The sequence below is a fragment of the Rhinoraja longicauda genome, chromosome 28 (assembly GCF_053455715.1).
Source record: "Rhinoraja longicauda isolate Sanriku21f chromosome 28, sRhiLon1.1, whole genome shotgun sequence".
Lineage (NCBI taxonomy): Eukaryota > Metazoa > Chordata > Chondrichthyes > Rajiformes > Arhynchobatidae > Rhinoraja > Rhinoraja longicauda.
This window is the reverse complement of record NC_135980.1, coordinates 27988252-28015251: the sequence shown is the minus strand read 5'-3', so window position 1 is coordinate 28015251 and position 27000 is coordinate 27988252. Positions and strand designations below refer to the sequence as shown.

Genomic DNA, 27000 nt, shown 5'->3' with positions numbered 1-27000 from the left:
GCCTGTTCCCACACTGATTTTGGATTAGAGCAAGCTCTCTATCTCTATTCAAAACCCCACTTAATAAATTCTAACAGCAAAAGAAAATAAAAATACAAACATCACTCGCATCATACAAGATGTAGCTGAACAGAATTTATTTTTAAAGATCATGAATCCTATAATTGATGCCAAAAGTTATAGATTTTAAAGACATCGTAATTGGAATTTAAACGTGCTGTACAAATTTAACTGTGAAGACTTCAATTAGTGTAAAGTTTAAATGTGATGCACTTCAAAATATACACTCATTAACTACTGCAAAGTACTTGGCAGGAACTTCTACATTTAATTTGTACTAAAATGTAAAATCACAAAACTCAAATTTTCCTCAAATCACATTTATTAATGAATCACTAATACAGAAGCAAATGTGTATTTTCACCTAAAAAAACAAAATGCAATGTGCACATTGTTAAACTGTCCATTCAATTCTTTTATGAATGGAACAAAAAAAAACACTAAAAAGGGAGTTTTGTTTGGTCTTTAAAATTCTACTAAAAATGGATTTTAAACATTTCTATCAAGTCGAACATCAATTTCTCTGCCATAAAGTCGGATTCCATTCATCATCCTGCAGGCACGCTCGGCAGAATCTGGACTCTCAAAACGAACCACACCACAGCCCTTTGACTTGCCATTTTCCATCTTGATGTCTGCATAATGTACGTATCCTAGATTTAAAAAATAAAACATAAGTAACAGGGTCAATACAGCAGGCAGTGAAGAAAGCAAATGACCTTCATTGCGCGAGTATTTGAGCATAGGAGATCCTACTGCAGTTGTACAGGGCCCTGGTACGACCACACCTAGAGTATTGCGTGCAGGTTTAGTCTCCTAATTTGAGGAAAGCGTAGTTCACCAGATTAATTCCCGGGATGGTGGGGCTGGCATATGAAAGAATGGGTCGGTTGGGCTTGTATTTACTGGAATTTAGGATGAGAGGGGATCTGATAAAAACATGCAAAATTCTTAAGGAATTGGACAGGCGAGATGCAGGAAAAATGTTCCCCATGTTGGGAAGGTCCAGAACCAGGGGTCACAGTTTAGGAGACAGATAGGCCATTTGGGACTGAGATGAGGAAAAACTCTTTCACCCAGAGTGGTGAATCTGGAATTCTCTGCCACAGAAGGCAGTGGAGGCCAATTCATTGGATGTATTCAAGAGCATTAGATATAGCTCATGGGGCTAACGGAATTAAGGGATATGGGGAGAAAGAAGGAACGGGGTGCTGATTTTGGATAATCGGCCATGATTATATTGAATGCAGTGCTGGCTCAAAGAGCTGAATGGCCTACTCCTGCACCCATTTTCTATGTTTACTCATTCCCTTCAAGAGGTTTTACATTTTACGCCTCTTATCTTATTATTTAACAGCCTTTTGCCATTTCATCTCTGGCCTTTGTCCTACCATCTGTCAAATCAACCCCCCATCCCCCTTCACCTGTATTCAGCTATCATTTGCTTAGTTTTGTCCTGCCCCCACTTCCCTGCCGGCTTTCTTGCCCTACCACAATCACTCTGAAGAGTCCTGACCCAAAACAGCATCTATTCACGTCCTCTAGAGATGCTGCCTGACCCACTTAGTTACTGTCTTTTCTCATGAAAAGAACTTCAATTTAGCAATCAGGTTTCTCAGTGAACCGAGAGTTTCTGGAGTGAATCGAGAGTTCAAATATTTTGACTGACTTTTTGTCAAATAGGCACCACTTGGGCAATTTGTTGAAACGAAACACTTTGGATTTAGTACAAAAACTAATATTGACACTTGCGATAACCTCCACCAATCCATCAGATTATAGACACTTCGAGTCTCCTAAATCAGGAGAACCCAAGTTGAATCCCTCTCAAGTTTATCAGTTGAGGGTGAATTAAAAGGGGTTATTCAATTAACTGATTTCCCACAAGGTCACTGTATTTTTTAAATTAAAAATCAATGATCTTACCAAATTCACTGAATTTGTCTTTCAGCATTTGCCAAGTGATGTCATATGGGAGCTAAAGAAAATAAACAGAAAGGAGGGAAGAAAAATAAATGAGTTTGTACAGCTTGCCCTTGATTTTACCACATAACTTGAACAATGAAAAGTTTGGAAAAGGGTCCCAACATCAGACTAGTCAGAATATCTCATCTAATTTTATATACACTTTACAAACTTGGGGAAATAAAAGTGCTACATGACATCTGGTTCCATTTTTATAAAGGGAAGGAGATAGGAGAAAATTAACATGGAAATTACAGAGAAATGCAAGTGTCAAGCATTGTGATAATGGGAGGCTTTAATTATCCCAACAATGAATGGGCAGTGATTGTGCTAAAGTCAGTAAGGTGGGAAATGCTGAAGTATTTAATAGAACCTTCTTGATTCACTACTATAAAGATTACAGTTCTGAAATTAAGTGACTCAAATGAAAGCCAACAAAGCAACATTTTGAGGCTATGTATCTATAACTAGGGGCCAAATGTGTAACTGGGAATGAAGTGAAGCATGTTGATGAAACACTAATAGGGCCAAAGGTATAGAAAGCTAAAGCATGCCTGAGAATATGGGGGTGTGTTGCTGGGAACAAGAGATCAAACTGTGGCTTGGAATTCAGGCAGGCTTGTCCAGAAGTGCAGGAGATCTCAGAGAATAATGAGGAAATGGGAGAAAATTAAGTCAAGGGGTTCAGCACTGCATGTATTGCAGGGTGGGAAGCAAATAGAACAGCAGTTAGCAAGACTACTTGTTCCCGAGCCTTCAAGTGCTGCTTTAAGCATGTGAGCATGTGCAGTGAAAGTGGATCACACTTGAAAAATAGTGATTTCACATTCCTGTTCAAATTGGACAGATAAAACTAGCAGACCAGGAATTACTGGCCTTTTTGTATAAATCACTGGGGTGGTGGTGAAGAGATGGAGGAAAGATAATTTAGATATGGATCTGGGTGAAACATAACATACAGAAGTGAACCAATAAATAGAAGCCATTGACTTGGTGAAGAGGATAGGTACGTAATTTATTTTAAAAGACTTCATGTTGGGTTGGATAGGAGTGCCGAAACCCACGAGATACCAGGTAGTCAATTTATTAAAAACCTATTTCCAAAAGATAAATCTCTCTTCGCCCTTCTCCACCTTTAAAGCACTTTATAATTTTCTAATCTGACCAAGTTACACTTCTGAAACAAGCTTCTTTACCATTGTTACATTCAACATTCTTAAAAATGAACAAAATACTCACATTTCGAACAAATATTTGACAGATTCTCCTTGAATTAATATTTCCTGCAGCACTGCCCATGGAACCTCCATAGTTCCCACTGAAACGATTACGATCCATATCTGTGGACTTGTCGAAACCTCCGCCCATTCCAGCACCCATGCGATCCATACCACCACCCATTCTTTCAGCACTCTGGCCCATCCATTCCATTCCAGCTCCCATGCGATCAATATTTGATGTCATCCCAGAAGGCATATTGGATCCAATCCTGTCCATTCCCAGACCAGCACGATCCATACCGGGTCCCATGCGATCCATGTTATCCATACCAATACCTCCACCCATTTTATTCATTGCACCCATTCCAATACCTAAAAAAGGAAAAACACGTTAACAGGATAAAACTTAATTTGAAAAGGGAATTAGGGTGTAAATGTCTGATCTTAAATGATTTGGGCCACAAAATGTCAGGATGAAGCAAAGTTATACTGTTGGGATCCAAATGGAAACCTTTAGGTTTTTGGAGCTTGAAGTTCCACCAAGTGGAAGATGAATGTAACTACATAATTTGACATTTCACACCCTGAATTCTAGCATTTCACAAGAATATAATGAGATCACTAATTCCTGCAAACGTGTAACATCAATCCATAACAAAGCAGAAAATCAATCATCAATGCACCACAAATACTGTACTTTAGAGCCAGACTACAGAAGTCAACCCCAATGTGAGGATGGTCTTGACCCCAAAACATCACCAATTCCTTCTCTCCAGAGATGCTGCCTGTCTGCTGAGTTACTCCAGCATTTTGTGTCTAACCCAATATGTTACAATTAGCTCATCGGGTTCAAAACGAGTCAACTTTGTCGGCGGTGGGCAGAATCTTCGTCCTTAGACTGGAAGTTGCTGGATCTTTAGAAACAAACTCGTGATCATGAGTTGTAGAATCTGATTTTAAATGTCGGGGTGACTCAACCTGCACCAAATGATTTCACAGTATGTATGAGGGTTTCTTGGCAAAAGTCACCATAATTCACTTCAGATCAGGAAAGGGGTCAGGTTTTAATTCTGCACCCAAGCCAACATCTACAACTCTGCTTGATGGCATAACATTTGTCAAAAATGTTAACTGCATAGTTCAAATAAAATCTCCTACAGGATTTCAATCACCATCCTGACCTGCTACTGGCATCCAAATTACTTCAATTCAAGGTATTTTTTAAATCAGAGATCACAAGCCCTTCTTTGGCTGAAATAGAAGCCTGGAAAAACACTTGGACTTGCATAATTTTTATTTTACACAACCCATATCACAATATTTGCAATACTAATATTAAGGGGACCAAACCATATAGCTGCATACCTAGTTTGAATTTTCAAAGAGAAAATAGGTGCAAGAGTAGAGCATTTGGCACTTCGAGCCAGCACCATCATTCAATATGATCATGGCTGATCATCCAAAATCAGTGCCCCATTCCTGCTTTCTCCCCATATCCATTGATTCCATTAGCCCCAAGAGTTGTATCTAAATCTCTCTTGAATACATAACAAACAAATTCCACAAATGTTCTTACCCATTCCAGATGCCATGCCTGGCGTACCAGCAGCCATTCCACCACCAGCGCTCATTCCGCCAGCTAAATAGATTATGAAATTGAATTAAGTACACTATTCCAAATTAAGTGCTACTTTAGGAACCTATTTGTAGTTTAAAATCTACAAGATTTATGTTGGAAATATCCCACAAGTTTACTTTGACCTGGAACTGCCAGATTTCTTTTTTTTTTTAAATCAAATCAATGCATCTAAAATTGGGAATCTAATCAAGAGTCAGGTAGAGGTTTTAGATAATTAAATATAAGTATCACAATACTGCATAACTTATGCAATAGATGTGACCTGCAAGAATCAGATAAATTCAAGCATCTAAGTGACCCAACTTCACTCATGGTAAAAATCTGTAAAATCTCAATGGCAAGTTTTCAGAAATCTAACAGTTGTGTGTAATTATGTGTTATGCAAGTTATGTGTACAAAAGCAGAAATTAAAGGTGACAACGAAAGTAAATGTGGTTTAAAGTAATTTAAGGGTATTTATAACAAAGCATTATTTAAACTGTTGAAGCAAAGAATTATTTCCCTCAGCAATTTGAATGTATGCAATTAAAAAGAAATGAGTGTTTAATGCAGAGTTAGAAAACATAGACCTTATAACAGGTGCTACAAATGAATTTAAACAATTTTGGGCTGGATTTTCAGAACAGGCCTGATACTATAAGCACGTTCAAGGGTGCATGTTACAATTAAACCTTAAAGTATCTGCACTGCTTTGCAAAGAATGCAACTTACCCATTCCTCCAAAAGAATCGCCATAACCGCGTGACATCCCCATATCATTTCTGCCAAAGTCTCGCTCAAAGCCACTGCCACCCATTCCTCCACCGCTGCCAGGCCCGTACATTCCGCCTTGGTACATATCTGTAATAAGTTTTAAAAAATGATAATCAGGTGAAAGTGTACACTTTTTTAATCATCAACCTCTGTACTGGAAAATAAAACTGCAGATGCTGGAAATCTGAAACAAAAACAGAAAATGCTGGAAGCGCAAAACAAACCAGGCAGCATGTGTGGAAAGACTTAACATTTCAAGTCAAAGGCACTGTTGATTATGCTGGCCTCCTGAGTGTTTCCAGTATGGTGTTTTTATTTCAACTCCAGTGCTTTCTGGTAACTATAATGGGTTAGAAGATATACATTACTATATACCAGCTTGTTCATTTAACATTATATCCAGGCAAAAGGCCTATTGTTAAATCAGTATCCTTTCAACATAAGTTGGTACCACATCAATTTTCTCATTTTTCACACCCAAAAATTACTAATTCATCTTATACATTCAAGGCCCATCATAGAATCCCTTGTAACACCAATATTGTTATCCCAGCTAGCCCTTAGTTATGTGCATCTACAAATAAATGCAACTGTATATTAATATTCAAGCCTTAACGATTTCCCTATCATACATTAAGGTCCTCTCAGTACACATGTTATTAACCCAAACCTTTATACATTTGTTAAATCTAGTTTATTTGTAAGTTTGCAATAGATTTTGAGAGCTTTCCAAGTACAGCAAATCTCTGAGAATCCACCATTCAATCATTTGGAAATCCTGATGGCCCAATACCTGGTTCAGCAGGCAGTTTCCTCAGTCACCCAAGTTTGATTAGTCCCTCCACTCCCCCAAGAAATACCAAGTTCACAGTAGAATTTATAATGCTGCATAATATCTTTAAAATTAAATTAATCATTGGGGGATTAATAGTGACATCCAATAATCTTGAAAATTTGCCACCCAGCACCAAAGTCCCTAGTGTGCCACATAAAAGTAAAAGCATGGAGGAGAAATAGGTGATCTCAGCCAAGGTAGCAAGTTGCTTCAGGGCTCCTAAAACTGATCGAATTAGAATTCCTAATTAAGCTGTGATGAATCACACCCCCACCAACTAATTTAAAAAGGTTTTACTACTGCATGAATTTAAGTGTAGGAGAAACTATCAAATTAAATCTCATGCAATTGTTTTGGAAGTAGAGCTATGGTAAACCATGCTGCAATATTTGACACATCTCTTCAAATACATTACACCTAAAAAACAGCTCTTCTTCATACACTTGGACATAGCGTAGACTCACTATTTAACACATGAACAAGTGTTTAGTCAGTCTTCTATATCAAGATGTAATTAGTTAGAGGTCAATTGCATCAGACTAACCACCAGCTCAGTGTTTGTATACAAATTCCATGTCTGCTGCGACGATATCAATAAATGTATATTTTACATATTTTGTAGCTTAGTTCAACTTACCTCCCATGCCACCACCCATTCCTCCTCCACCAGCTCCTCTGTAATCATCCATTCCTCCTGATCCTGGGCAGAAAGTTACATGAAGACGTGCATTGGAGGCTTATTCAAAATATTCAAATTTATATTATGGGCAAGAGTCCGAACTTGTCCATGATCTCTCAGCCCCGAGATGGAGTTATTCACCATTACAGAGCCTCACATACAGGATCACTTGGTCAGGAATTTAATGGCAATCTCCAGTGAGAATCCTATTTCATTGCTGGTCAAGGTAACACACCAGAGCTCTGGCTCATAAATAAAAACCGACTGCTGGAAGCTAAACTCAAAGTTGAAGGATGGATTAAAACCCACCAGTGGTAACCCCTTTCACATCAGACATCTTCCAATTATGATAATCATATCCTAAATTTACTCTCCTACGACCTGATGGGCAAGCTTCAAAATCTGCAAAAAGGATTCTGGGAAAAAAACTTCCCCAAAGCATCAGGATGGACAGGACCCTGCTGTGCCATTTGAAGCATTAATGGTTAGATGGCAACTTCACATCTCTTCTGCTTATAATCCTTACTGGCCAGCATAGCCAGGTAAAAAGGAACTTTACTTTGCTCAAAATTCAAATTAATACACTAAAATTCTTACCTCCCATTCTCCCCATGTTCATTCCTGGGCCAAATCTCCCCATGTTATCCATCCTGTCCATCCCACCTCCTCCGCCACCACCACCACCACCACCAAATGGACCATCCATGCCTGAAAGTTAGGGCCAAATTTTAACAATTTTTTTAGGCTTTGGATTATTATACAGCATTAATAATTTAGCAAACAGTAGGCTACCTCTAGTATTGTTCACAGTAGGCCTACAAATCGATTTAAAAAAAACACCAATCGCAGCCCAATGTCAAGATACAAATTCCTGCATCTCCATTAATTTGCTTATGGGGTTAAAAAATAGACATCACAAAATACAAATCCAACTGATTAACAATTGAACATGAAGAAAGAGGATTAGATACAGATAGGTCACCACAGTACAAGGCCAAGAAGACAAACTAAAGAATAATAGTTATTCCTTAAAGCGAAACACACAAATTCAAAGTGTTACAATTAGATGCTGAAAACACATTACATAATATATCAAATGAAATGGTGAAAACTGGTTTTAAATGGGGTTTGAACAATGTCATAAAACATAGACTAACAGATTAAAAGGTTATATTCTAAATCAAATCAACCAGTTGTGACACGAGCTCTACATGTAATTCACGTTTAAATTGCTCAGTGGCAGCTTTGATAAATTGGGTGCTATTAACTACAAAATGCATATCAATCTCAGGTTATTTAAAATGATTGAAGCACAGACCTACGGAATTTCTCTTAATATCTGCATGTATTCGTGCACACTCTACAAAATTTTGCCAGTTAACTATTTCAGATTTCCAGATCAAACCAGTTATCCCTTTGGTACAAGGACACTTACCGCCTCCTCCCATACGGTTCATTCCTCCGAATCCCATTCCATCCATTCCCATGCCTGTCAAGAAGGTAGAAAGATTCGAATGACCAGTGAAAATGTAATGTTTTTAAAGGTTTACTCATTTTACAGTAAAGATCTATTTAAAAAAGACCGCCCAAAAAATTTAATTTGGCCCCAAAGAAAAACTACAAAAACACAACTAATTTGTACGACAGCCAAGAAGGCACTCTTCCACAGGAGATTCGAGGGAATTCGGCAGATCTACAATGGCTGCAAAAAAAATGCAGCTATGGATATAGCTCAGTTGATCACACAGACCAGACTCTGCACCACTGACTCCACCTACACCTCACACTGCCTTGGAGAACAGCCAACAGTATCAGAGACTTGTCCCACCCCACTCATTCCTTCAACCCTGCTTCCATTGGACTTGAAGACCAGCACCAGACTCAGGAACAGCCCCCCCCCCACCCCGTCAGACTTCTGAACAGTCCTTCCATAAGTTTGGATACTGCTAACTTGCTTCTACCCCGTTGCAAACATTGGACTTGGACTGATGTTTCACTTCTGTACTACAACTTATCCAAATGCCTCATTTTTGCAGTTCCTAGGAAACAGGGCATCCTAGCCAAACACAGCCAAAACTATAGAACAGATTTAAAGCGGGGTGGGGAGAAAGATTTAAAAAGGACCCAAAGGGCAACATTTTCCCCCAAACAGAAAAGTGGTGGGTACATGGAATGAGCTGCCAGAGGCAGGTACATTTACAATGTTAAAAAGACAATTGAACCTGAACACGGATAGAAAAATGTTTGGAGAGAAATGGGGCTAGCTGGATAAACATCTTCAGTTTCCATGACGCATGACTATGACATTAAGACTATTATTAAAGCAATATGGGAAGTTAAACCGGAAGATTTATTATATCCTTGGATAATATCGCTAATGCCATATTACATTTTAGGCCCCTCATGAGGAGAGGTGAAAGCCCACCTGGAAGAGGTTTGAAGGAGCACCACTAGATCAAATGGAGCTGTAATTTAACATAAAAGAGCAGAACAAGGAAATCATACATGTGAAAGTCAAATCAAATTTGATCCTTTAGTGAAAATTAACAACCCATGAAATAGCACATTCGACTACAGATTCACAAGTGTTAAAATATAGCTGGATCACGAAGCAACACCGTATCTGATCACTTGGAATTATTTTTGATTAAGGTGTGCATTGATTTTTTGTCAAAATCAGTCTGCAGATTATGGACCCTTGCGTGTAGGAAGGAACTACAGATGCTGGTTTAAATCGAAGATAGACGCAAAATGCTGGAATAACTTAGCAGTACAGGCAGCATCTCTGGAGAAGGAATGGGTAACGCTTCGGGTCGAGAAAAGCAAATTACTTTGTGTCATCGTGTGGAAGGAATGACTGTTTTATTGAGTCAATAGTCTGGACTTGCAATGATGAAGGAAAATACGTTTAACAAGATTAAAATTGAGAAATTATATTATTTTTCAGCTATGTCTAGTTTTGTAGAAATTCTGATCTAGGGAATCCAGTGGAGTTGTTATAAGCCAGGTGTTTAGTGAAAGTAGTCACTTGTCCTTAAATTTTGCTTACAATAGCAATTTTCTCCAGAGCTCCAAATATTGCTGACATCCAATCTCTGCTTCGAAGGGTCCATCCATTACAAAAAAGCATCTCCAACCACGTCACACAACAAAAATAATTCAAAGTTGTGACTTGCGGCTGAAGAAGGGTCTTGACCCGAAATGTTACCCATCCCTTCTCTCCAGAGATGCTGCCTGTTACTCCAGCGTTTTGTGTCTATCTTCGATGGACCCTTGGGTGTTAGGCAAGAGTAGCCCTGGTGATGTTGTAGAGACTGCAGAACACGTTATTCTTGGCCTACCCTTTCAGCTTTGTGTATAGGCACGCTTATAGAATTACAAATTTGTCCCACCCAATTCTCCACTTCCCATAATGTAACAGTATGTCTCAGGAATGACAAGTAGTTTTTTTTTTTTTTAAAATCATACCTATCCATTTTAAAAGGTTCAAAAAGATCAGCACCATGTTCAATTTCAATTACCTCTACAAACTTAAACTATTGTTCTTACCTCCCATTCCGGGACCCATGTCCCTCGGTCGAGCATTTCCCATTCCTGTATTAATTTCTCTGGCATCAATAGGCTGGCCACCTGGTCCCAGGCCCATGCCAATGCCACCAAGTCCCTCTACATTTGGTTTAAAAAAAACAAACAACATTTATTTTCCAAAAAAATATATACAAGAACTGACTAATCTTATGGAAATCTTAACCATCAGATCTAAGTATTACAAATGTAAACTAATAACAGCACAACTGTATTAGGATATTCTGCTGTTAGCAAGAATGCAAATTCTATTACTTACATGATTCCCAATACTTAAAATCTGTATGTTTAATATTTGCCAAATCACGTCTTAAGTAGCAGCATTTGACTTAAACATGTTTAATTAATACATTTTAAATTCTTTGCTGCAACATCTTTTACAGCTTTGCTGACGTATAAGATCCAAGCACCTTCTCCGATACATTTTGCCAAATCGTTTTTCACTAAATTACTAATCGCATTGCCCAAGAACATTGACACATTGGATTATCGATGACTTTTTTGTATGGATGAGGCGTAAATGACCACTAACAGCATTTGCTAATTAAGAGATTCTATTTTTCCCAATTTCACATTAACTGGTGTTTCATAATTGCAAACATTTAAAAAGTGATCCTAATGTTTAAAATTTAAACTAAGATTTGGAATTCAGTCTACATTATTTTGTTCATTTTCTTCTTACCCTGCAAATTAGTCCCTTTAGCTTAGGGCAATGGGACCATTTTAGAATGGGACCATTTTAAGCCCAATTGCACACTTTCTCCTTGAAGGTGAAGTATATGCTGGAATATGTCACAACACAACTTCAGTTATTGCACTCAAGCGTTTGGATAGAGCCAGTCTTTGTAAATCCTTTGATGTGCACCCCATTTATGTCCAAATTACTGTACACCGAATTACAGACATGTTCAATTCAGTCATGATCATTATATTAAGAATGAATCAACACATGCAAGGATTACATCCAACCAAGATCTCAATTAAAAAATCACTATAATCTCAAGTGCGGCAATGCAAGATACTAGAGCTATCACCCCACTAAACTCATTCTGTTAAGTTCTTTAGTTGATATACTTTGATAGAGATAACAAAATTTAGGCACTATCACAGGCATTTTAAATGCACAAAGATTCAATGAAATGCAGAAATGGTCCACTGGAGTGGTTAAAATTAAATGGCCATAAACAGAATTAGACAGAAGATTTTAAGCTAGCAAAGAAATTATTTTAAAATATTTGTCTGAAAACTCTACAAAACTTTGGTTCAACTGCATTTGGAGTATCGTGAGCAATTCTGGAGGCCACAGACAAGGTGCAGACAAGGTTTACCAGTATTCTCCCTCGATTATTAGCAATGAAGAGGACTGACAGAGGTGGAGGGGAGACCCGAGGGAAGTTCATAAAATTACAAGAGATGTAGATAAGCTAGACGGTCAGAATATTTTCCCCAGATGGACATGGCCTTAAGGTGAGAGGGAATGTTTGAGATATGTGGAGCAATGTTATATATGAACATGGAGTGAAAGGTGCCTTGAACATGTTCCCATGGGTGGTGGTTAAAGCAGATACAATGGAGGCGTTTAAAAGACCTTCAGTTACGCACATAAATATGTTGGGATGGAATGATGAAAGAATATGGATTGTATGCAGGCAGAAAGGATTAGTTTAATATGGCATCGTGTTTGGCAGACACGATGGGCGTCTCTATGAAATCACTTCCAAGATTGACCTGAGTAAGACATGCCAATATTACGGGAGTGGGAATATTTGAAGGAACATAGTGACAGGATGGGTCATTTTGCTTTGTTTTCAGCTATGGCCTAATTGAAGAAACTGTTTATAAGTTGCAATTTTTATATATATTTAAAAACTCATTGTTTAGCTTGTTCGCAGCTGAACATACTAAAATCACAGTTATGGCATACATAAAAAAACATTACATACTAGGAAGTTGCGCAGAACGATCTGCAGCATAGAAGTTATTCTTGGGCATTGACTTGTCATCCTGTAGGGAAAAAAGTGTCAAATTAAGAAATCAATTATAACAAGAAGTGGTTTTGCCAGCATTTAATTCAGATGAAACAATAAATCGAAATGGATTCAACTGCCAGAATCCATGTATGCAGTCTTGCCACACAGGACAGTGCTGCTATATGATCAGGAATTAACTACTGAACTATGCTGATCTGCCCAACTCAGTAAAACCCATTATAAAGCACAACTAATTGTTTCCACAAGCCAGGATTTTTGTAAACAAAATTGCAGCTTCTTAATACAGATAAATTGGACCAGTTGTTCCTTATATGTTGTACATCCGAGATCAGCCAAGGCAAGGAGCAAGCCTAATTGCAACACTTCAGTTTACCAAAGTCCATCAAGTTTTTACAAGCAAATTTAACCCCTTGGGTTTGAAAACAAAGAATAAAATGAAATCAAACATCAAGAACCATGGTTAATTTTGTTTAAATTAATTATTAATCAGTGGTGTTTTAAAAACAACCTTGATAACCCAAAATTCAGGTCTAATATCAATACTGTGAAAAACAAAATTAATCATTTCTATTCATACACAATCAAACTTACCATTTTAATATGCATTGGTCTATCAAACAAAAGCTGTCCATTGAACATTGCTGGAAAACAATTAAGGAATCTTCAACATTTTAAATATGCCTTGAGAAAACTCTGGTTTTACCAAAAAGGATTTCCAAAATGAGAACCTTTGCTAAAAATAAAGATTCAGTTGTACAAAAGACTGTTTGTTCCTTGGCCTAGAATTGAGACCCCGTGAACTGAGATTGCAGCGCAAAGATATTTCTTTAGAGAAATCATTAATGGGAAAGCAGAACACGTTATTAAAATCATTTCAAATGATGCCCTTCTAAAACCCTAACAAATCTGATCAACTGATGACCCATTTTGATTCATAAAGGATACAAAGAGCTTGAACTGATTCAATTGGACGCTCAAAGGTTACTGTGCCCATTCCACGACTCTTTCCATCTTTGTCTTCCACAATATCAGCCCGTACCACATTGCCCGCCATGGAGAAAACCTCTTTCAACTTCTTCCATCCCACTTTGAAATCAAGCTGTAAAAATATATCATGACATTATTATACCCCTCTGTAGGCACTCTATAAATTGCACATTTCCCACCTAGATCAGTTTTCAATCCCTTAGCAAAGCATGTGAAGACAAACAGAGGGAATTGTCATGACTTTTAGCTGCTAATTGCAAATAGTTATTAAATATTGACTAGAGCACAATACTCTGAAAATATTATATAAACATTAAATGGGAATTTACCGGAGGGGGGAGTTGAGGATGGTGTAATTTGACATTTTATATATCAACATTTAAATTTTCAGTATGTATAATTAAGATATGCATATTTTAATTATGAAACTTAGAAAATAGGTGCAGGAGGCCGCCATTTGGCCCTTCGAGCCAGCACTGCCATTCATTGTGATCATCCACAAATCAGTAACCTGTGCCTGCCTTCTCCCCATATCCCTTGATTCCACTAGCCCATAGAACTCTATCTAACTCTGGATGGAATCTAAATATCAAAAACAAGATTTTTGTTTGCTCACCAGCAAAACTAAAACAAAGATTATTGGCAAAATTAAACAACACATTCGCGAAGGTTTCACTGAGTAGGGTTCAGTATTATAGAAGCAGAATACGAAACCAAATTAATGATGCAGCTTTTATCCCCAAACATCACAATGACTTAAGCCAATTCTGATTTCATTTTAGTAGAAACTCAAAGTGAGAGGATGAGTTTGACTGAAAAATAAATGATATTGAAATGCCACAAGAATTTGATACAATTTAGCCAATGTCATTTTTCAGTCAACAGCCAAAACCTATGTGACTAAAAGTTCCCTAGATTCTAACGCATACATCAATTTTTAAAACTCAACCTTTAACAGCTTGGTACAAGTTAACAATATATAATCATCTGCTTTTAAATTTTCATTGTTAGTACAGTATATGCAATATACCGACATATCTTTTTAAAATTAGGTGCTTAAACTATGAAGACAATAAAGGCAGCAAATTTTCCCCGCAAATTCCTACTGTGTAGGAATCTACACATCTTCCATGGCTCAGTTTTCATGCAGACAGCAAATCAATATCAATGTTAACAGAATCTTTAAAATGTATACAATTTTGAAATATGCGCTGTATATATATATATGATATGAATCTGATGTCAGATTGATTATGCTCCCACCTCAGCCACAAAGGAAACCATGTCAACCTTTCACAAACTAGCTTAATGAAAGTAACCTGAAAATCTTATGCCATATGGAAATGATCTATTTAATGATAAAGAAAGCCAATAATCACACTTTAGTAAATAATCAGGCCTCCCAAAATGTATTCACAAACATTTCAAATTACATGCAACATTTTTAAAAGATAGATTACTGTTTTTATGTTAGTGTTAATTACAATCTATATTTTACTCTACCATTTCCAAAATGTAATCACAAAGTGACTTTTTCTTCTGATCATTTTACTGCATTGTGCTTAAGTTATGTGAAATAACCAATTCTGCTTTAACTTCTGTACACACATTTCGCTTAAGGCTAATCATTTCTAAAATTCATTTTACTAATGTTTGTACCTACAATTTATTTTAGCAGATTTTCATAGTAGTTATAAACTCACGTTAACAATGAAGATGGTGCTTCCAAGTCTGCCAGCTTGTAGAGCGTTGAGGACTTCCCTTGGGACATTTGTATTATTCATGAGAGCAGGAGGGATATTCATTCCAGGACCACCACCAACACCACCACCACCACCACCCATACCCATCCTGTCAAAGCCACCAAACTTCTGCATCATCCGTCTTGCATGTTCACCGTCAAGATCCTACACAAAGTTACAATTCCAGATATAAATACTGTCAATATTCAAGATTAAGATCAATTTATTGTCACATGTACCAATTAAGGTACAGTGAAATTTGAGTTACCATTCAGCCATACGAAGTGAAAAGCAATGCAGCCACATGAAATAAAATAAGCTTTAACATAAACATCCACCACAGCGGATTCCACATTCCTCAATGATGGAAGGTAATAAAGTTCAATCATCTTCCTCTTGTTCACCCACGGTCGGAGCTGTCAAATCATCCACAGTCGCCGCAGCTGACGGTCCGAAGCCCTCGCGTCGGGATGATCGAAACTCCCGCGTCGGGACAGTTGAAAACTCTCTGCGGCATGGAGCTCCCGAGTCAGCCTCTTACCGCGGGCTTCACGATGTTAAAGTCCACAGGCCCCGCGGTTGGAGCTCTCCACAGTCGATCTTCGGCAAAGGATCGCAAGCACCGCGATGTTAAACTCCGCGCCCGCGACATGTAGCGCCAGGCCAGTCTCCAGGAAAGGCCGCCAACTCCTCGATGTTAGGCCGCAGTGGGGACGGAGATACGATACGGGGGGAAAAATTGCATCTCCATCAAAGTAAGAGACTGAAAAAAGTTTCCCCCAACCCCCCCACATAAAACAAACCAAGGAACGCTAAAACATACTTTTAACACATACTTAAAATACCAAAAACAGAAGGACAGAGAGACTGTTGGTGAGGCAGCCAGTGCTGGTGGCGCCACCCATTATTCATCTAAAAGATAGACAATTAACAGATTGTTATGTAATTTTAGACCACCATGGCCTTGAGATATATTACTATATTTGCATGAAATTGATAATTAAGGCAAATAAATAAATAGATATTCTGGAGTACTATTCTGCACATAAGAATGGCTAATAGTTTCCAAGCAATGAGTTAAAGGTTCCAATGATTGGCTCATTTTGGGTAGAACAGGTAAACAGCATAGGTTTCTCTGAAATAAATGAAAAGTTAATCAATCTACTGCATAATTAATTTGTCTTACCTCTTTTACTTTAAGAGGTCTTCCGCTAAAACTCTGCTTGTCCATAACCTCCACAGCCTTCTTCATATTTTCTTCACTTTTGAACTCCACAACACTAAAAGAAATGTACATTACACAATTCCCTCCAGTTAATACTTTGGCTTGAAATTGTACATCCAGCCAACCTTTCATCCCATCACTGCCTGTTAATGCAGTGGTTTTTACCCCAGTCTTGCTCTAATACAATATGCAGTAGTCTCTTTTCCACAAAAAAACCTGGTTAAAAAAAATACACGCAGATCAAGCAGCATTTATGAAGGCCAAGGGATGGTCAACGTTTTGGTTGGTTACCCTGCATCAAGAGTGTGTAGAAGATAGCCATTAGGTAGAAGTTATAGGAAGGGGTGAGACAGAGGCTGGAAGGTCATTGGTGAAACATGATGACAAAGGAGGTCCAGAAGATAGCAAAAGTAAACCAAGGGGGAAATCCAGGTGGTTAGAGACACGGATGAAGGAAAAGGGAACAAGGCAGGAGAGAGCGATTTGAGAGGAAATGGAAAAGATGAACAAAAGGAGAGAGAACTGGGATGGATTGAGTTAACAAACCCAAAATTAGATAATTCAATATTCATTGAATATTATCCAATGTTACCCAAGAAAGGCATGAGGTGGTGTACTGCTAATGTGTGGCCTCATCTTGGTAGTGAAGAAGGCAGAGGACAGACAGATTGATATGGAATGGAGAGTTGCAAGGCTTGTAACTGAAAGCTCAGATGTCTTTACAAAATTATCAGTCACATCACAGCACTGAATGGAATAGATGAGGTTGAGGTAAGTGCACGCAAGCCATTGCGTAGCCTGAAAGAGCTGCTTAGGTCTTTGGATAATGGGGACAGAGGAAGTGAAGGGACAGGTGTTGCATCTCCCTACAGTTGCTGAGGAATGTGAAGTGGGATGGGGGGAGGGGTCAGGGGAGTCAAGAAAGGACAAGCAAACCAGTCATGAAGAAAGTGGATCTTGCAGAAAGTGGAAAACTAGGGAGGAAGATGTGACTGGTGGTGGGTTTCTGTTCGAACTTAAGAAACATTAAACCAAAAAGGAAAATTAAAGTTAAGTTGTAACCCAATCGAGTGAGCGTTGAATTTTGCGATTTCAAATAAGCCATACTCCCTGTTCCTTTCCCAGTCTCACTCAGCTTCTCCCTCCTTTATGTTATATTTTCCATTCTTCCCCCCCTCATTAACTAGACCCATTGCCCTATCCCACCTAGTTCCTGCTGCCCATCACACATACACCCATCCACCCAGGTTTCTTCTCCCATGATTCACCCTTCCTGCCCCTTACCTACCTGGTTGCATCTACCCATCATCCTTCCACCTACCAGTCTCTGTACTGTCCTTCTATAATGCACATCTACCCTCAAATCTCAATCTTTACACAGGTTGTGACCCAACATGACAGCCATCCTTTTGCCTCTATAGATGCTGCTTGACCCAAAGTTCTTCCAGCAGTTTGTTTTGATCTAGATTCCAGTACCTTGTCCAGCAGAATTCTATTTCTGAAGCCAAGTTACTCACCACGCTATGTTAAGATTACACTTCCAAGGATATCTGTTGCTTTCACATCTGCCAAATCCCCATTCACATCAAATCACATCTACTGATGAATTATATACTGGGAGCTTCATAACAAAGCCCAAATCACACCCATATGCAATGTCTATATAAACATGCAATTTAGGCAGCAATCAATGAATAAGCACTAACACTAGATATCATAAAAACGGGAATGTGGTGACTAATCGAAGCCAACCACCACCCACCCCCCACATCGTTCAAATGCACTCGCACAAAATATGGAATAAACTGGTGAGTATCCCTGTTATCTGGAACACAGTAGCTAATACTTAATCTAACCCCAAAACAGAATTTTAGTGAACAGTAAGGAAACTTACCCACATCCCTTTGGTCATAGGTGATAGCATGTAAAGAAGAAGAAAATGTAAAAATTAGATAAAGAATATTGAGGTCAGTACCAAAATTGAAATAGCTATATTTACATTTCAGGGGAAGTACAATGTTTTCCCCATTTATGATTAAGTATCAGTCCTCTAACTGTTTGTATTATACATTACCCTCTAAAAATTTGTCCTTGCATGGTATAGTGCAAATGAAGGATCATGAGCCAGTAACAATGTACAAGGAACAGAGGTTCCAGAGAACCGATACAACCCTATTGAATTCCCAACATTGGGAATAGCAAGTGGGACATACCAAGCAGAAGTTGGACATCACCACTCAGAGCTGGAATCTTGTAAAGTGACTGCCACAGGCCACTCTTTAAAGAAACCAGCGGTTGATTCTAGAGGTCCGAGTGTAGGTCACATGCTAATATTTGCATGCAGTTCAGAAAGCGAGATGCTAAATGATCTCTCTAAAAATAAATCATGGTTCACTGCCAGGCTCTTTGACCATTCCAACCTGCAACTTACTAGGACCTGTGGGTAAATTCAGAGAGCAAATGCAGTATGGTGTGTATAAAATTACCGATTGAAATAAAATAATCTTGTTGTAGTTTTTCCCCCATCTAAACCCAGAAGCTATTTCAATATGGGAACTGTACACAAAAATTCCAGATTACATCTTGTCAAACTAACATTCTTTTAAAATTATTCCAAGACTTCACCCACTTTGGATAGTATAGGGAGAACGCTACTAGCGTGGCAGCCCTATACCATTAAGCTGACCAAAATAAATCTACATGTTTTTCAGAAACCTTACAGCAACTTAATCACTTCAACCATGCTTCTAAAATCCATCCACTTTCACATTTCCATTGACAACTTACTCAACGTCCTTTACAATGTTTAACACCATTAAGAATCAAAATATTCTCCCCCTTTTGACAATTACAACCCTGGCTGGCATAGCTTTAGGAAAGACAAAAATATTTACTACCCCTGAACAATTGCTTGGTTAAGTTATATAGCAGATATATTTGGTAAAGTTTATTTTTTGACATTATTTTTACTAAGTGAACATCCTCTAATCTCAATCTATAGCAAAGCATCAAATCAAATGCCTGTATCAGAGGGCAAGAACCAACATTTTGGATAATTCATTCACATTACATATTAATGCACAGGGGTCTTCTATGAAAGCATACAAAGGATGAAATCAAACCTAGAATTACAAGATCAGTATGGTACACAAACCACATACACTGTGGTGGGTAAAAAGGTGAATATGGCACAATACTAAGCCATACAGACATGAAAGCCCAGATTCTGATCAGTGTTGAACTGAACTAGAGGAGCAATATTGAGGGGATTGTGTCAAAAAAGTTCAGAAAAAAGTAGTTAATTCCTGATAACTAGAGCAATCCCAGCTGAAAAGTGTAGTCATGATACAATGCCTGTTTCAGACTCCATCGTGATGCTTCCCAATCAAATGGCTGGTTCTTTAAGGTGTACTTGTGTACAATTTTGGCATGCACCAGATCAGTGTCAGCATCAACAAAATTGTATCCTACTGGTCACTGCGTTCAGGAGGCACAGGAGCAAGTGTGGGGCTGAGAAAAAAACGAAATCCAATGCATAAACTTCTGACTACTTAACATACTGTACAACATTTTCATGTACTTTTGAAAAAACATGGACACCCATGTCAAAGACAACAAAAATATTAAAATTCACCAATTAGATTAACTTTGACAAAATAGCACCAAATATGCCTGCTATAATCTATAACTTTATTCACATCCTCTTCTCTCCCCCCCACCCCACCTAGCCACATCCACATTTCTAAGCTTCAAATTTCAAAGTCTAACAAGGCCCACTTCCAGTATTCCATATCCTGTGTATTTTACATTTGCAATGAAACCACAGAAGAACTCATTCTTTATCACTTACCCTCGACTTTCCATCCGCATCCATAAAGAGCTCCACGTAAGTAACCTCACCAACTACAAACCAGATCCCAGACGAAACATACACGGAAGGAGAAAAGCCAAGAAAACAATTGGAATTCAGCAAAAACATTGACAACGTTATGTAGTAACCTGAGCCCTCTAAAAGCCCAGAATATCATTCCACATTCCTAAACCTTCTTACTATGCTATGTACAGGTGTGCAGTGATCCCAAGTCTAACCCAACCTAGAATGGTCATATTAAACCACAACCCTTAAAATCATTGTTACCAGTTACTAACAATGTTACATACAACAGCCCTTTTACATCTACCCAGTGTACTGAACATGTACTTCCCAAACTGGAGCTCTTCTCAAGTGTTCCCAGCCAATAAGGATGTCACGTTATAATATGCAAAATTCACATCTTCCTCTCTCCCTGGACCACAACCAATTAAATTACAAAACAAAGTGATCAAAAAATCAAACATGAAAACCATAAACATTCTACAAATTAAGATTTATAATATTATTAAACAAGCTATTGCATTATATATTGTGACATCCCCACCAGCAACCACCAAAAGCAGCAGAGTCTGCTTCAGTTAAGATCACCATGTACCGGTTAATCAACTGTGAATGAATCAAACCATTATATGACCAAGTTCTTTTTTTTAAAAACCAAATTAGATCTGATCTTGAGTTCCCACCTACTACATGACTAGTATCCATTTACATATACAAAACACTAAGCCATCAGCCAAGACAATTTTAACAGTCAGTCCTCGTTAATAGCAAGCTGAAGTTTCATGTTTGCTGTCATCAATGTCCTTTACCTCTAACCCCATAGCTAACACTCAAGTGATTTTTTTTTCCTTTGCTCCACAGGATTAAAATATTTTCCAATTTTGTTATAGTTCAAAATTGCTATTCTAACAAAAAAAGGAGCCAAACTTTTGCTCGTGCAGAAAAAAACAACTCACAGGAGATGAAACATTGCTACAATCAAACTTTAAGTTCAATTGTTCAAACAATTGGTACTAAGTCAGGGTTTCTTCTGTTTAAGACAGACGAGATGGGATTTTTTCTTTTTGTGCTAGACGAGAATTCTGATGTGCAAATTTTAAAAGTTGGAATAAGTAATTTGCGTTCTCTACATTGTACACCCAATTGAGATACTGCGCACAGTATATTTTCAGCAACTGGGTCACTATTGTGTGGCATAATTTTGTTGGTAGTGAATTCATTATTACACATGCAATGTTTGTCACTCTTAAAAGAGACAGAACTTAACATGGAGTGAGGAGAGCAGGCGAAAGAGGTAGAAGCAAGAATAAATAGCTCATGATATTATGATGGTAGAGTTGGCTACTTAGGATGGTATCCATATAAGCCAAAGGCTTTTTTTCCTCTGAATGTTTGGTGCAAAGAGTATTTGGGCATTAAATAGCAAAACATTTCCTGCAGTGACTTTCCTTCAATTTCACTTTCCTTTTGATAAACACCTATAATTATTGTACTTGTACCAATATAGTGGAGCAGGGTCTCAAACTAAATCCCACTCCGCACCACAATGCAGTAAAGATTTAAAAAATTGAAATATTTCTCTTCTTAGAAAATGTGTGGGGTAAAACTTGCTCTTAAAGAGAACTGCTTGTACTTTATAACTCTTCTGCCCTGGGCAGTGAGTTTTAACTGTTCTTAACTTGGCTTAGTGCAACACAAAGACTACATTTAGGCTGAATACCGAGTTTGGTTCCCTACACACCTGTACCACAATAATCCCAGCATTCTACTATCTAAATCATTTAAAGACATCGTCAATATTCTACAAAACCAAAGACATGTGAATCTGCATGGGCACATTCCCAGTATTACACTAATTTTAAACCACCAACTTTTGAGTCTTACCGCTTGAAGCCATCACTACATCAAGAAAGGCAGGAGTATACACAAACCTAAAAATGACACTTAGTGGTTTCACATGTAAAACAATGTCTGCTGATGTTTCTTTCCTGTCAGACTACTAAATACTGGGAACATCAAGTAGTCCTATTCAGCAGCAGCAGCATGCACCATGGTGGACTGTTCACTTCTGTTCTGAAAGACCAATAATCCTTTTTCACTCAGATACTGAACACACAATTGAATATCAATCTCTAGGAAAGTTTATCAAGAATGGCTTTCCAGTCAAGTGAATCAGATGATCGGAGGACAATAGAATTGATACCAAAACTTAGGCAATTAATTTATAGATTTTTTAAAAAGCTATAGCAGAAAACTTTGCAGAATCTAGTAAATGGAACTTCTGTCCACAATTTAGTAAACGTACACTATCTACCTCTTGTGTGAAAGATCAGATGTTAATTGGGTTGGTGGGACAGAGGGAAAAAAGTGTGGTTGCAGTAGAGGAGACAATAGAAATTGTATGTCTCTTGTATGGATGCAGTAATGCTGTTTTATATCTAATTAAACTTCTTGCTGTAGTGATAACTCATACCTTAATGAGCCATATGTTTCCATGATTTTCCCTCAATTTAAGGACATATGCTCAGAGATTTGTCCAACTTAATTTCAAACCGTTTCAGATGTTCAGATCTAAAACAAGTCTTCACCAATTTAAAGACAATATCCATTGTGTCAGGCTAGTCAAGTTACCAAGCATTCAATGCATCACTTTGTATATAACACACCAACTCCTTACCAAATTTGCGAACTTACGAAATGCTGGCATTTCTCACTGACCTTCAACTCAATTGAAAAAAAGACAAAATATTTTCTTCAGCATTGCTATTGTTTCAGAAAAGTTACAAGTTAACAAAACTCCAAATGTGCAAAACAATCACGTAATTAAGGATGTATAGCCAGTTTATTCTTAAAGTAATGATACTTTTAACAATAAAGTTACAGTGAAAAGCACTTTGCCACCACTGATCCAACTGATATGATCAAATCTGGGTTTGCTGTTAATGGGGATTAAGAATTAACTTTTGTAGGATAAAAGATCCCAACCAATCAACTTTGAACATTCTAACAGACATAGGATGCGATTTCTTCCAATATAATCTATCCCTAACAATTTCATAACACAGCCTTCATGGAGTTTGCACTTACAGGATTGAAAATCCCAAGCCATACCACAATATACTTATTCTGGAGTTACAATCCAACACCAGCATTCCAACCGCTATTGATTAAGGACATAAAAATGCTCTAAAAGGGTACAGCCATGTGTGTGTGACAGTACAAAGACCATTGTGAAATGTTCTTTAAAGGACTAACTTCTTAAAAAGTGGAAACGTCTCTCTCAACTCCACATTATTTCCCCAAAGTAATGGGGGGAAAAAAAATTCAGAGTCCTGGGGGTTATTTCCAGTATTTCTTTTATACAGCCAGTCTTAAACAATAAAAATTAATTGTGGAATGCTAGTAAGATTTTTAAATTGCATCTTGCTGCAATATATGCACAAGTAGTCATTTTGCGTGCCAAGTGAGTGGTCGCGATTCAATTCTTGAAGGCTTCTATCCAGGTTTGCCACAGCTCACTTTCAACGCACAATACGCAAACCACAATCTAGCCCAATGGCATTGAAACAAGATTGCAAAATTGTGGTTCTATCCAAACACTTATTGAACAGTAAGTGGCATAGTATAGGGCATTACATGCAACAAAGATATCAAACTCTCTTAACTTAAAAACACCAACTGTCAGGTGTTAAGTCAGGACATGATTTCAGGTGTGCACCTTCATAACTAAATGATATTGAACACAAAAAGTAACAGAATGCGTGGTTGAAGAAACAGGACAGTCTCATAGATGCGTCTTCTCTGCAGATACTGATTGTCATGCTTCACCCGTTTTCTTTCATGTTTCCAAGAGTTATGTCATGCTGGCATTACAATGCGCAAATAAAAACATTAGAACAGTTTGAGCTCTATTGACGTTTGAGTATTTTCTGTAAAGTATTGCATGTAATTTTCTCATGGTAGTTACATTTATACAGAAACATCAAGATTTTCTGTACTCACAAAAATATTTGACATAAAATTGCTGTACACATCCAAAATTGAAGCATTGGAAGGTACCTCAGAGTTGTTTACTACATTGGGGAAAACTGCAGCCAATTTAGGGCAGCAGTCCTTAAAACTCAAACATTGTGGTCCCTGATTTCAATGACAAATTCTCAATCACTCAACTAATTACTATTGGCCAGAGCTCTAAATCTTTCCTGACTGGTAAAAGACTACAGCAAATTTTGCATCTAATTTATACCAAGAGTACAAATTGTTTATTAAATGCAAATCCATGCAGAAGAAATGCGAGAAGTTAATGAGTATTCCTTCATGGCTAAGAAATTGGTCTGCTCACACAACAGTGATGACATCTGGTTTCCACGCTCTCCCTCAATCATAGTAACTGTGACAGGAGCACTCAGATAAAAACAGGAGAACATGCATCATACTATTACAAGTATGGCCTACAAATCTGGGTCCACACTACTAAAAGTATTGATGTTTGACCAGATCATTCCTTCCCTTTTGGAAAATCCTAAACTTTCAGTGACAATACAAATTCAACTCAAAATCCTGTTCTGCCCTTCCGAAATAGTGAAATGATAACAAGATTTGTAATGATTTTACACAATGGCAGAGGAGGCTTGGCTCATCAGGTCACATACTCCTGATCCCAAATCATTTGCCACCAATAATATTATATCAATTTTGTTCAAATATACTTCAGAATTGCTGTGAAGAGACATGTAATTAAAAATTCTTCAATCAAAATTCTGCGCGTCATTTCTTCAGTAGAAAAGGCTATTCTTCAAGATGATCCATACTTGGCACCAGGAATTGAAGGTGAAAACAAGTTTAGTTAGTACGTATCATATTTATCAATGAAGCGCACTCAAAGGTAGTTTAATTTCCAATGAGCACAATTACACCTGACTTTACCTTTCTCTCTCATTAAATCTTTAAGGGTCTGCCATTTCATTTCAAATGGAATATTGCTCACAAAAACCCGGAATCTTGCATTTCGGTTTGTTGAATAAGGCTCAAAACGGTTTCCTCCACGCTTGCTGCTTTTTTCTTTTAGCTTATCATTTTTATCATTCTTAACTGGAGCTTCATTTGTTTCACTGTAAAGAAATGAGTTTCAATGTTAATAATTCAATTTACATGCTTAGGTACAGCTCCAGCCAGCCTCAAAAATGTTTATAAAAAGTTTAGGTTCATGTATTATTGTCCCATGTACTGAGGTAGAGTGAAAGGCTTTTGTTGCGTGCCAACCAGTCAGCAGAATGACAATATCTGATTACAATCGAGCCATTCATGGTGTATAAAGGTTTTTTTGATAAAAGGTTTTTTGACATTATATTTAAATAGAAAAGTTGAATTATCTTTAAAATATTGACTGATTGACAATCCATGACAAGATTCAAGGATTTTATACCCAGTGTGGGGAATAGGCATGTTTGAATGGAAACAGCTCAGAGAAAGAAAGGTGAGTGGAGGATGTTTTGCAGTGGGAAAGGAGACAACAATGCTCCTTGGGAGGGCGAGAAAATATACCAGTCTTGATGTGGTGGAATGGCTGTAAATAGAGTGTGAATTAGATGGATTCCAACGAGAGAGATGTGTAGGGATAGAGTGCGAAAAGGCACAAGTCACCAAGTTGAACATAGATCGTGTGCTAGTATTTGTGTGGAAAGTGAACACGCACCGAATTGGGGATTTAGAAACGGACGATCGACCAAGAAACGCAAATTGAATGCTAAAAACATAACTTTTTGCGTGTGGTGGAACATCTTGGTTTAGGCGAGAATTTTGAGGCAAAAAATAAGAAACGATAGGACAAAGAATAAAGCAGTAACATTAGTAAGGAAGAAATGGAGCTATATTTAATTGTTTAAAAAGTAGATATGCCTCGATAATCTGGACTAAAAGCGCGCAAAAAATAAAATATTCTTAACGTCTTAGACTATCAAATAAATATACAAAGCTAAATCCTTTAGGCGATCCCCAATTTATTTGTTTCCAATACCAAGCCCATCAGGAATAAAATAGACAATTTCTCCGGCTCCGAAGGCCTGCCTGCGGCGTACTCCGCGGTGGCCGCGCCGCCCTTTTGTTCGGCGCGCAGGCCACGGCCTACAGGCCGGTTGAAGCCTACTGCGTTGCCATAGACACACGGCTTTCTCCCAGCCAAAACTCCCTCACACCCCCGCACCTCTGGTTCGGATCCTCCTCGCCGCCGATCGGGATATTCTCCTCTTGCTTCTCCTCCAGCTCGAGGTTTGTGATCGCCGGCTCCTGGGACGTGAGCTCCAAATCCGCCATGGATGCAGTGAAACGGCTAAACGGGCGCCTGTCTGCTCAAGTGCAAATGGCCGCTGCGTAGTGACGCGTGAAGGATCCTGGGTATTGCCGCAAGCCCCGCCTCTCCCCGCCCCGCCGTCACCCACGTGACGCC

At 38.1% G+C, this 27000-nt stretch overlaps 1 protein-coding gene across 2 annotated transcripts; it reads right to left on the bottom strand.

Annotated features, from left to right (window-relative positions):
- Nucleotides 1–128: 128 nt before the first annotated feature.
- On the bottom strand, nucleotides 129–26934 carry LOC144607366 (myelin expression factor 2-like). 2 transcript variants are annotated; one of them, XM_078424154.1, is made up of 18 exons: nucleotides 26758–26934; nucleotides 25482–25666; nucleotides 20532–20584; nucleotides 18576–18583; nucleotides 16643–16736; nucleotides 15418–15621; nucleotides 13673–13826; nucleotides 13319–13368; nucleotides 12680–12740; nucleotides 10701–10817; nucleotides 8587–8640; nucleotides 7749–7859; nucleotides 7110–7172; nucleotides 5596–5724; nucleotides 4822–4884; nucleotides 3265–3617; nucleotides 1987–2038; nucleotides 129–713 (listed from the first exon to the last, which is right to left on the bottom strand). In XM_078424154.1, exons 1-18 carry the CDS (start codon nucleotides 26865–26867, stop codon nucleotides 550–552), a joined length of 2025 nt encoding a protein of 674 aa, XP_078280280.1. In that variant the 5' UTR covers nucleotides 26868–26934; the 3' UTR covers nucleotides 129–549. The 2 variants fall into 2 exon arrangements, with proteins under 2 accessions (XP_078280280.1, XP_078280279.1); XM_078424153.1 differs by lacking the exons at nucleotides 20532–20584; nucleotides 25482–25666; nucleotides 26758–26934 and having other exon boundaries at nucleotides 10701–10820; nucleotides 18576–20129.
- Nucleotides 26935–27000: the final 66 nt, after the last annotated feature.